At 45.4% G+C, this 12924-nt stretch overlaps 1 protein-coding gene across 1 annotated transcript in view; it reads right to left on the reverse strand.

The window, feature by feature from the left end:
• The window catches only part of LOC136836432 (protein cereblon-like), a 109738-nt gene extending 99013 nt beyond the window's left edge, over window positions 1–10725 (reverse strand). Inside the window, exon 1 of the mRNA XM_067100662.1 lies at window positions 10599–10725. Coding sequence (XP_066956763.1) covers window positions 10599–10689 — 91 coding nt within the window. The 5' untranslated portion in view covers window positions 10690–10725. The remainder of the gene's footprint in view (window positions 1–10598) is intronic.
• Window positions 10726–12924: the final 2199 nt, after the last annotated feature.

The following is a 12924-nucleotide window of genomic DNA, read 5'->3' on the forward strand; positions in this document are numbered from 1 at the left end:
GTAAGCTATGCTTATGATCTGGAAATCCTTTCATTATTACATCTCGTAATGACAGATATTCACCATCATGTGCAGAAGCATCACGAATCTTATCCAGCATCTGGTCCCGTAGAGGTGCTAACCTTATGCCCTCCTCACAAGTAGCTAATAAAGACAACACAACAGCAGCATGCAATGGATCTGCATCATCCAGCACATCATTGTCCTAAGCAAGGCTCTGAACTGGTGAACGAGAGAGTGCATCCGGCATGCTGTGACATTTCCCACTTTGCCACCGTGCAGCAAAAGTAAATCTGCAGAGTTTCAATCTCATACGCTGCAGTCGAGGATTCTCTATTTCTCCAAGAAGTTTTGAATTGAGAATAGGAATAAGTGGTCGATGGTCTACTACCAGGTCAAATAAGGCAAACCAGCCAAGTAAACACTGCATTTCCTCACTGCCCAAAGTACAGCAGCCATCTCAACCTCAATTACAGCATACCTAGTTTCCATCCGTTAGAAACCTGGATCCACACTGATAAGCTTCCAAAACCCTCCATGTTGTTGCAGCAAAACAAACCCAATACCATGCAACTTGGATGCGTCAGTTTGAAGCATAGTAGGTAAAGATGCATCAAAATGAGCTAAAACAGGAGGAGCTATGAGTGCTTCTTTAGTTTTCTCGAAAGCCACGTCATGCTGAGGGGTCCAGCACCACTCATTCCGAGGTTTAAGCAGGTCCCTGAGTGGCTGTGCAGCAGCTGCAACGCAGAAGAAAAGCTCCCAAGCTGATTGGTTAAACCCATGAATGACCTGAGATCAGTGATATTTTGTGGCTTTGGAAATTCAGCTATAGCTCTCACCTTCCGAGAATCCACACTATAACCTTCATGATTTATACTGTAACCACAAAATTCAACATTAGGTTGAGCAAAGAAAATTTTATCAGGATTTAAGGTTACTCCAAATTTGTCACACTTTTGCACAAGTGTGATCACATGGGCTAAGTGGTCACGGTAACTAGAATCATACACCAAAATATCATCAACAATTTTGACAGTGCGTGGAATATCTCCCAAAGCTTGATCTCCTTGACGATTGTACTCATCTCCAGATGATACAAGCCCCATTACAGCTCGTTTGAATTAAGTAACGCCCCCAAGGTGTGATGAAGCAAGTAAGATCCTGATCTTCTTCAGCAATTTTGATTTGGAAGTATCCCATCTTCGCATCCAAAGTAGTGAACCACCTGGCTCCAGCATCCATAGACGATATAGCATCGTGAGGGGATCGAACTGGATATGTAGGTCTGCGCACGTAGTGGTTAAGTCTTGTAAGGTCCACACACAACCGCACTCCATCCATCTTCTTTGCAATAGGGACCATCGGATGACACCATTCGGTGGGGTAATCAACCTCACCAATGATATCCTTAGCAAGCAAGTCATCTAGCTGAGCTTTAATATCCGATCTCCAACAATATGGAATGGTGCGTGGTGCAGTCACTGCAAAAGGATGTGCATCTGCTGACAGCTGAATCTCATAGGACCTCCCTGCATTTCCCTTAGAGTAGCTGAAGCATCAAATACATGAGGATAAGCAGAAATGATGGAAGCTGCATGTTCTGCACGCTCTGCTTCTGTAGGGTCTCTGCTGTGTGGCCATCTTGGCAATGCCACTGGTACAGACATCAAACTGCTGGCACTTGCAGATTGCACAACATCCTGTGTTTAGAAGTCACTTGTGGCTCCAAAACCTTCCTGGTTCTCGATGCTATATGTGGTTGCGACACTGAACATGTAACATGCTGTATTTGCACTGGAAAGTTTTCTGTAATATTCCCAGTGCTACACAATCAAACCAGCTCAGAAGTGCACCTTTCACTTCCTTGACGATCTGACACAACTGTTGTCGCACCACGATTCCCCAAAGTTAAAAAAAGCCTCAAAAGTACCCATGTTAGTGAGAGGTCGACGATCTGCTGCAATGAGACCACCCATAATGATCGGCTCAGTGAACTCTCATGAATTCCAAGAGATTTAGCGTTCTCAAGTCCTATCACAGTTATCTCCGCTCCAGAGTCAGGTGTCCACATAACTGAACTTGATCCTTTGGGGTGAGTGGTACTGATGCAAATCTGAGGGTTGGACGTGATGACGCACAGTTGCTGTAAACATCTCAATGACACGATATACATTCTGCTTTGAAGGCTTGAACGTACTTTTATTATTCATTTTCTTCTTCTGAGGAGACAGTGGCTGTCCCTTTGACCTGCACACCACTGCAAAGTGACCTTTCTTACCACATTGTTTGCAGTTCCTGTTTAGAGCCTTGCATGCCATCTTATCAAGATGGCGCTCACCTCCGCATCTAAAGCACTGCTGCTTTAAATGGGCTGCCTTCTGACCTTCCTGTATTCGGACACTCTTGAAACTATACTTTTCACTGCCCCGAATAACAGCACGACTGGCATTTGCATTTTCCGATGCTCTGCAAATATCAATAGCCATCTGCAAAGTGAGCTTCTTTTCTTCTAACATACGTTTCAAAGCCTCTTAATCTCTGGTTCCAACGACGATCCTGTCTCGTAGTCTGCTGTCCATGCAGGTTTCACAAAAATCACAGAAAGAAGCAATCTCTTTAATGCCGACAGAAAATCATTGAAGGTCTCGCGCAACTCCTGGACTCTTGTATGAAAGTCGCGTCGGTCCACGATGACATTCCTTTGGTTGCGCAAGTGCAACTCTATGGCATCCAATATAGTCTTCAAGTCTGCTCCATCATCCAGTGAGAGACCATATCTCAGAGTGCGGTCCAGTCATCGTCCAGCACGGAAATCAATGCTGACCGCTGCTCAGCAAGAGAGAGATGACATTCTTGTCAACACTGCATGTCCCTCATACTTGTGACGCCACCTAACAAACTCTTTAAGAGACACAGAAGACGACAAGTGTGGTGCAGGAACTGCCCTTGCCTGAGACTGATTCCTTTGATGTCCCGGTACCAGCAAAACCCTCTAGAATTGGGTTAAACGTTCTTCCCTTTTCTTAGCTGCTTCTTGGGCATGATGAGCCATCTCTGCTTGCCTTGCCACAAGTGCTGCCAGTTGTTCGATTTGCTTCTCCATCGTAATACGGTACTAAAGATTTAACACTGTACTTCTTGAACGACAGTAGACAGCATAAACAAAACCAATCACTGCGCCATGTTGGATTTCTGTTTCATGGCAGGGCAAGGGAGAACACAGAACTTGTTGTTTTATATATTATGTAAACTTAACTGTATGGCAGCTTAACAGAAACTAAATATACATTGTAGATTTCAGTAAAAGGTAAACAGTAATAATTACAGTACTCAACAGTTTGAGTAAAAGGTACAATTATAATAAATACATTGTTACGCATAAATACAGTATGTAGTTATACAACTAATTACACCAAAGTGTAGTCAGCAATCTCACACCAAGGGCCTGTGGGCAAGACCACAGGAAGACAAGAGTGTGGTCTATGAGACCACGACTTGCTTCCAGACTGACAGAAACTTCTAGAATGCGAGGAATGGACCAAGACATTGACCTTGTGAGCTCTCAGGTGGAAAGTACCAGTATCATCATCGCCAGCTGTCAAGTACCCCCTTCGATCGCTTCACGAAGCCAGCAGAAATACGTCCTAGACACTTCTTCCTTGGGAGAGATAGTACTAGCAAAAACGTCGACATCCAGGTCAGGAATGTCGAGCCTTTTTGGAAAGCACCACAGCTCCCTAATAGGAAAAAGTAACGACTGATCTGGATCAACGATATCATGTCCAAGGAGGAGGGGAACAAGAAGGATTTGAACCCGACAATAAGTGCTGATGGATTTGGAGTCCATCTATGACATCCGAGAAGGAGTCGAGGTATTGATCCCCTTCACCTGTTCTTCCATCTTCTACGCTAAGGCTGGAGCAAGATGAGAGATGGTCCTAAGAGGGTACACCTCTATCCAACGACTCTTGTAAGGGCGCGTGCAGAGCATGGGACACAAGCCCTAAATGAGAGTCACATGCCACCCAGGGAACAGTTCCCTGGGACAGCAAGACTGAAGAAGCTTTTCATCTGTAACTAAATCTCAACTGAGGAGAAGAAGGCTACCTCAGATAGAAGACTAGGTCGCAAGGGCCGACGCTCTTCACAAGTGAAAGGGAGAGAAGCAACCCTCGGCGGCAAAAACGAGGGAGTCCAGACTTGAAGAGCGACTGACCCGAGAAGAAGTTCCGTCAACGACCCCCATCAGCGAAGATGGATCCAGTCCCTGGGACAGTGTTGCAGAGGGCTTCAAGAGATATCCAGCTATATCTGTTGCCACTCAGGGAGAAAGCCTATGCTTGCAAGGAAAGCTGGAAGGTCTCCCAGTCCTGAACACACAGGGATGTACCGCCTGAAGGACTGCTTCTTGTGTAGCTGCTACAGGAGGTTGGATCAAGCAGAACTCTTCTCAATGCCTCGGAAGCAGAACTATCACGTCAGGCGAAAGGCAAAGTCTTCCAGCATTTGCCTGTAACTTGGGGCGAGCAATGTTTGTCAACCCCTAGCGATATAGACAAATATGGAGGGAAAAACGTAGATATCAATTTTCCCACAAAGACAGCATGCCTCACCGTAGCAACCCCTGGGTCTGGTACGAAGGAGCAAGAAAAAATTACCCACTTTGTTGTGCAAGGAGGCAACGGAAAGATGGTAGGGATCTCTCAGTCAAGCAGTCTCTTCATGAAGAAAAGAGTGAACAGCACATTCCGTCCCAATCACTCAAACCTGAGGCCAAGCTCGCCTGCCAATACATCCCCACCAGGAATGCATCTGGCTAACTGAGCTCTCGAGTGCACTATAGAACACTCGAGTATCTGCAAATGTTGACAGATGAAACAGGAGGAAAAAATTATTCCCTCGTTTGTCGACGAATGCCACTACTGTGGTTTTGTTGTTCAATGAAACCAATGAGTATTCCAAAACTCATCCTGAATTCTCGGAAGACCAAAAGGCTGCCCTGAGTCCAAGATGTTGATGAGAAAGTACTAATCGTCTCAGTCACACACCTTCAAGACAAAGTCTTACAGATGTGTACCTATTCCTCGATCGGTGAATCCGGAAGTAGGCACACAATGTGAGGGGAATATGCAAGCATATTCAAAGGTTCCTTCAATCAAGCATTCGCCTAACTCTTTCCTCATACTTTGAAGGGGAAAGAAGGATGGAGGAATGGAAGTAGACCTCCATTCTCCACCATGGGGAAGTTTCTGCAAGATGGCAGGATACCGAGACGATTAGCTCTAGCCGGGCTGGCATTTTCTGAATTGGGAGCACATGAGAGGAAGCGGGATGGAAGTTTGCCAAAAAGAATTGCCAAGACCAAAGGGAAATAGATACTTCTCTTGAGGCAATCCATTCCTAGGTCTCGTCAATGTTGCTGCCAGCTCCAGAGATTTGATAAGTATCATTTCATCCAGGCATCAGCAGTGGGAGAACTTCTTCCTGGTCGATACTTCTTTCTCTCTTCCCTTCTTCCCTCCTCCCTTATGGAAAAGAGGGTGGAAAGAGACACAGTTATGCGCACTTTCCTAGAAGGGAAGAAGAGGGCTGTGTTCTGCAATCTTCCTCCGAAACCTGGAACTTCTTAGGAGTTACAGGGGGCTGGCTTGAACTCAAGGTCGAGTCAAGATGACTAAGACCCAAAGGTCTTGGCCATTGTCCAAAGGACAAGGCAGTGACCTGGTATGAGCCTTGATTACTGAGGTATCTGGCAAATCTCTGAAAGAGAAAGGCAGAACCAAGTAAAGGTTCATTCCTAAGGGTCGAGCCAACTCGGGACTTACGAAACCAGAGATCCAAATTGGGACAAAATCCTTCTTCTTAGCACCAGAATTGCCCACAGAACTGCAATCAGCAAGATCCTCTGAGACAAGAAGAATTCGTACTCTGTCAAGGCAGGGAAGAAGCTTGGTGTCTCGGCCTGAATGAATTCCTTCTGCGAAGAAAAGAATTCATCTGGTCAAGAACGCTCTCAGAAGCAAGGGCCACGGTGGCTGCCGACACTCTCGGCCCCTTGGGAACTGCAAGGGTTGCGAGTGATGAAGATTATTCATTGGGGGAGCCACGGTCCTGTCCCGGGCATCCTTGCGCTGACGAATTGGCGTGAAGTTCTCCGAAAAACGAGGGCGACCACAACTTGAAGAGGAAAACCCTCGCTGCTTAGGAAGCATGAAACTTCTGTACCTCTCTCCTTGGAGGGAGACCTTGACAGGTCCCAAGAAACCCTCCTCGGCTACCTGGCTGTACTACGAGACAATCGGGGGACCGACAACCAAAGTATGCCAGGCAGCCCAACTCTGAAGACCAATTTGTCGGAACTCTCTCAGTTCCTCTCGCGCCTCTCAGAACAATCGAGAGGAAAAGAGAACAAGTGAGAAGAAAGAGTACCCTACCTATCCTGCCAGTAAGACCAGCAGGAGAGGCGGACCATGAGCGATAATCAACCGAAGGAGATTACTGCCACATGGGGGAAGAAGAGCGCTTGTGCCGTGGCAAAACGCTATCCTGGGAAGAGCAGCAAGTTCACTCAAACAGAGCCAAGAACCCGATTTGGAAAAGCCGAGTGGTGCCGACCCGAGCCACACAGAACTGAGCCAATCACACGAATGCGATCCACTGGGTGGTATGCGGTGGACTGGGAGGCAGGCGGGGCGAGCTGAGCCGAGCCAGTCTCGCGCTTAACTCATCTGCCGTGAACTAGCACTAGTTTCCCGAAGTCTAAACTCCTTCGAGACCGAGACCCCTCAAGAGGAATGTTCAAAGGGGAATTCTGTGTCTGCTATCCTGCAGGCTCAAACCCTAAGGTTCAAGACACAGGATGAAACCCGGCCAAGCAACCGAAGCAGCTGGCGGGCAGTATCGAGACACCTGGCGTCTAGGCACCCAGCACCTGGGTGTCTTGGTACCCAGACACCTGGGTGTCCCGGTGCCAAGACACCTGGGTTTCTCGGCATTTTCTCTCATCCTGTGCCTCTCGTCAGGAGAGCACTCGTGATTCATAGGATTCGAGCGACCCGCTACTCCCAAAAATCGGGAGTGGCTGCTTTCGGTTTCCTAAGAAAATGAAAAGAGCCAGGCACAGAACCAGTCTTAGACACAGACTTCTAAGACCGGCAACGAGGGCACGGCCTCGAGAGGACGCGCTCTTGCAGCCCCCAAAACGCCAGACCCAACAGGGAAATGCGAATCGGTTCCCGCCGGGGGCTGGAAAAGCCAACAAGAGAAACTTTACTCCCAGAAGAGAGTCAATCCCTTAGAAGTCCCGCAGGACTCCTGAAGGGAATCTCTTCCCTGCTTCTTCTGGTGTTTGAAACGATAGGATCGAGACACCAGACTGGGAACCCGACTGAGCACTGGAAAGCACTCAGGGAGCCTCAGCCCTTCCTCTGGCACTGCTCCCGAACTGGGCCAGGAAGAGTACTCTCCAAACCAGATCGGGACACTCGATATTCCAAAGCAGGCCCTGTCTTAGAGGCGGAACCTCTAGGATTGGGAACAGGATCGCAAACCGAGGTCTGCGCACCAACGAGAGACCCACTGCCTCCTCGGAAGGAGGCAGCCCTAGACGTCCAAGGGCATCAAGGGGAAAGCAGCAGCCTTCCTCTCTTTCGGCTGACGGAGGTCTGTCTGGTTCCCGGGACCCCCTTGAACCTCGGGAGAGGAAGGGAAGAGGCAGCAGAAGAAGAAACTGAAGATAAGATGAAGTAGACGGCGGCTACTTCCACAGGGCGGCTTCCTTCACCTTCACTCTGACATCTTCTACAGGATGGTGGACACAAAACATTGTAACCTCCAGGCCAGCTAGGCAGGAACGCAATGGAAGCGGCCCAGGACACCACCACCAGGAGAAGAAACAGGCACAATCAGGACAGCCGATGCAGGAGCTATGGAAGCGGTTCGGAACGCAGGAGCTACAGAAGCAGTTCGGAAGGCAGGAGCTACAGCAACAGCCAGGAACGTCACCAGCAGCGACAGGAACGATCAGGATGGCTGCAGCAGGAGACCAGGAAGAGCTGCCCAGAGACTATCGTCTAGTTAACAGAAGCATAGCACAGGAAAACAGCAGGAGCAGATGGACCACAGATATGCCAGAGGCAGTGCCATAGCATACATGAAGGCCAGCAATGACACCAATCAATCCACATTGGTGGGAACAGAGTTGGAACAATCCCGACGTGGAACTATGCCATTCCAACCAGGTACTGTGGTCGAACCCGAAGCAACACTGAATCACTGAATGAATGTCAGGACTCCTTCATGCAAGATTTCCCCTGAGATATCCAGCCAACTACTGCTGTGACTGTGATGCTCACTGTCAACCTGAAAGAAAAAGCAAAGATGATTAGTAAAGGAAGACTCCTCTCACTACGAGGGGAACTGCCCTACAAAGCGAGAGGAGCCCCTTAGAAGAAGTCGCCCTACCGCCTGTGGCCCCCCCTCCTCACGGTCTTTGCCCGATGAGCGAGCAAAGAGGGCGAAGGAGAGAGATCTCCCGAAGGAAAGATAAGGAAGAACTTACAGTGAGAGAGAAGGAAGGAGGGGAAAGCCACCAAGGGCACCAAGGAAGTGGAACTTACTGACGATACCCACAACCTTCCCCCCTTGCAACTCTCTATAGCACAGGGGGCAAAAACAACACTCAGCACAAGTAAGAAGTAGTCATGCCCTTGTACACGGAGGGCGGGAGCCCAAGAAGGGAAGCAAACTCTTACATCCTGATCAATGAATGGGAGCAAAGATTTTACGTCCCAATCTAATATCTCCGACATACTGGGGAACGCCTTCAGTATCTAAATAAAAGGTTACTGGAAGAGAAGCATTACCACTCGGTTACGCCCTCTAAATACGCACTTGGCCGTCAAACCCAAGACACAGATGCAGGGGAACGACAGCTTATACAAGGTTATCACAAATTGTGGGTTTGTATTAATAAATATCAAACACGCAATATATACACAAAAATACAGGAAGACCCCACCAGGATAATAAAGAGCTTAACGGCAGTCAGGCAGAGAGATCCAAAAACATGCAACACATGACGCCTGAAAGCAAACTGGGTTGTTTACATCCAGGCAGGCGGGTATTCCCGCCTACCTGGCGGTAGTTGCTGCCTAACCACCTTGTTCAAGAGTTTATCGGCCATGTCCAGCTTTGCCGTAAGTAATTCCTAATGTAACGGACCGATGGTTTGTATATCGTGTCGAAACAAATACCTTGTTCATATATGTATAGAGGACTAAATTGACCTATTACTTCTAGCCCACTGTTTCCTTGTTTGCTTGGCCATTAAGCCATTACTCATCACCAGTGTTTATGGGATTCAAAATAATGAGAATGAAGAGCTCTTTTCAAAAATGTAGGTTAAAATTTCATATTGTATATCAGCAACTTATAAAATAACACCCTTTAAGCACTAGGCTAGCCTTGGGGTGGGAGCTTAGGCCTAAAGCGGACACGTCCGACAGCCACAATAAATAGCCTAGTCTTACTCACTCAACCATTAGCCTGGTCATATTTAACCTGATTCTGGGATTGCGAGAATTTATTTTGTGTAAAACTTTACTTTAGTTGTGTGGCCTGATTCCCGCCAGTCGTTGACCAGGATAGGTTCCTCATACATAAATAGACATAACCTTTGCTATAATGCTAGGTCCTGACTTAACCAGACCGGCATTTCTAAGTATTACCTCCGCATGAACTGTATGGAATGGTTCCGCGAATACAAGAGACATTCGGGACCCATACATTGAAGAAGGGATTGGTTAAGGAGATCTATTATAAAAAGGAACCATACTAACCTAAGTACCCTACCTAACCTACTAGGCTGTGTTACTTAGCCACTGGGCGGAGCCCAACGGAACCCCCGGTGAAGGAAACCATTTTCAAGCAAAAGTTCCCCTATGATACTGCCCATGTGCAATAGCAAAAATATAATCAGTTCTGAGGTTAATTACAGGTTAATTATAGTTGAGCAACAAAAAATAACATTAAATTCTTCATAAGCAACCAAAATACTACAGAAAATGTCAATTTGCAAGGTAACACCCTGACGCGAAGCTAATACTTAGTTCTACCACCAGGTCTTACCTACCTAGCCTAACCTAACCTAGGAGAGCTGTTAATCAGCTCAATGGTCTGGTAAAACTAAGGTATACTTAACTTAACTTAACTAACCTAACTTAGGGCGACATGCCCTGACCTCGCCAGGGGGGGGCACACGCCCATAAAGGCCGTAACCTGTCGCGGTCGGCGACTGGCGGGAACCAGGCCGCGCGACTAAAGTAAACTTTTACCGTATTTTGTCGTAAGTTCACCAGATGTTAAGCTACCCTGTTAAAAACAATCAGAACAAACGGCTTAAGCTAGGGTAGGCTAGCGCAGGGCTAGGGTAGGCTAGCGCAGGGCCAGCCAAGGCAGAGAAGCGGCTGAGGTCCTTCACTTTTCCTATCAAAGCTTCAGCCAAGAGGAGGATACAGATGTCATTATGGACAAGTAAGTAAACTAGACATCTAATGCACATATATAAGACAGGACTGTATAAACCAAGTAATTACCGTGATCCAAGGTAGTTCCTCTTATCCCAAAGGCAAGCAATATTATCGAAGAAATGACAAACAAGAGAACGTTTAAGGTGTTTGTGTACATGACGTCATCATTATTCCTCTTCTTTCAAATTTCGATAAAGCAGATTGGGTTAAAATTCTTTGCGATAATCCGATAAATTAATTTAATAACACGGACCAAATAAGTGTGTATATTTAGTCAAATAGGTTATTATTATTATTATTATTATTATTATTATTATTATTATTATATTATTAATATATATTGATAATTTGCAAATCCACCCCCTGCCACAGGCGACAATAACTAATAACCTTGAATATAGGATAAGCCCGAACTTTCTTTGTATGCAGAATCAATAACAACAGTTCTAGCATAATACAAGGATCTTCCAAAAATGTTGACCACATGCTGATGTTAGAAATATGTTTGACTCAGTCATTTCATTTTAAAATTCGGCATCATGTATGTGACTTCCCATATTATACACAGTTTTTAACAGTATAATAATTGGGACTTGAACAGTGTAGCATCTTGCGAATACCAGGGTCTAAGTTATTTTCTCAACTTGTATGTGTGTATGTACACGTAAACTTTTTCATTGAAAAATCAAGACAAACAACAGACGTGATAAAAAAGTTAGGATATCGACAATGAATAGATTACAATTTGGAACTGGTTTTTACATAACTTTCATTTATGTTTTTGGCATAAATGATGGATCTATAGTTCTTTAAGATATATAGAATTAAAAGATACGACATGAATTGGTGAGGCTGATTATTAAAAGCGGATAGAATATTCTTTATGAAACTAGGTCCTGTTTATGAAAATTGGGACAGAATGACGTTTTTATGTCAAAGAGACTCGGTCAAGTGTGCTCTTGTGTGTGTTCAATGACTAGAGTGACGAGAGAGGGTACGGAAATAATAACAGGAGACTTACGATGCATTTATAGTTGATGGTGAAGGGAAGCTGAAGAGACTGGTGAGAGTTTGACAGTGTTCCTAAGCGGCCCAGAGTAAAAATGATTGTTAGGTAGGGTGATGTTATGCGAATGAAATACAGGAAATAGGAACTATTAATTGTAGTGTGGATGGTGGCTAATCTGTGCAGGTAACCTAGGGTGAATGTTATGAAAGATGAGTCTTTTAGTAGGTGAAACAATAAATTTATCAAGATCTTTGTGAAGCCTCGGCCCAGAACCTGAACTTGGGAAAGAAAAGGATGAAAGGCATGACTGGAGTGACAAGTAGGATTGTAAGATGCAAATGAACGAAAGGATGTCGAACCTGACAAAAGTCTGTGGAGTCAGCAGTATTAAAAAAATGGGAAGTGTAAATGTACCGTGAAGGTTTTGTTCCTTGGACGTGTGGAGTAGATGGCAGAGGTAGGTCGATTTGAAAAGAGAAAGTTTGGGAATCTTGAAAATGGAAAAGAGAGTGCTCGCCGGATGCTGCGGCAGGATTTTTAAAATGGATAAAATCTGAATGCATGTTAGAGACTTTTGTAAAGATCTGAAAAGCAGCTATAGTAATGTGCATGCAAAATGTAAACAAACACTTCATATCTAGTGCTTTGGTTGGTTTCTAATGTATGTATGTATGTATGTATGTATGTATGTATGTATGTATGTATGTATGTATGTATGTATGTTAATATGCTCCTAGTTCAGTATACAAACAGAAAAACCAAGTTCAAGAAAGAACTGTTTTACAAAATGGCGAAAGCTTAAAATCAATCATGTCATATCTGTGGTCCATGAAATCTGACTATGCTGGCCATGTATTTTATACACGTACGCGACTGGCATCGGGTTTGTCCTGGCGGGATTAGCACGCGCTCCAGTCCGCTTGGGTATTATCCGTACAGCTCTATGCATAGTATGCACTTTTTGAGAGGGCAGAGTAATATGCAATGGCCGTGCTCCTTTCATTCCTGTAGTCCTGATATAGTGAGTGTTTTTAAATCATGGCACCAGGTAAAAGAATAAGTGCAATAATGAAAATAGCACTCCTGCAAGACGAATACGAGCATGGAATTCGCAAGAAAAAGCGTAAAGTATGTGTGAAGCCATGGCTGAGAAAGAGAGAGAAGTTTTATCACAGGAATATATTAAAAGAATTAAAGGAAATAACCCGGAAGATTATAGAAATTATTTAAGACTGACTGATGATGCCTTCGGATACCTTTTATCCCTTGTGTCTCCAAAAATAACAAAGAAAGATACAGTAATGAGGGCGTCTATACCTCCTGAGGAAAGTTTAACTGCAACATTAAGGATCCTTGCAACAGACCGATCATTGGAAGATCTCA

Source organism: Macrobrachium rosenbergii, chromosome 56, assembly GCF_040412425.1.
Source record: "Macrobrachium rosenbergii isolate ZJJX-2024 chromosome 56, ASM4041242v1, whole genome shotgun sequence".
NCBI classification, from domain to species: Eukaryota; Metazoa; Arthropoda; class Malacostraca; order Decapoda; family Palaemonidae; genus Macrobrachium; species Macrobrachium rosenbergii.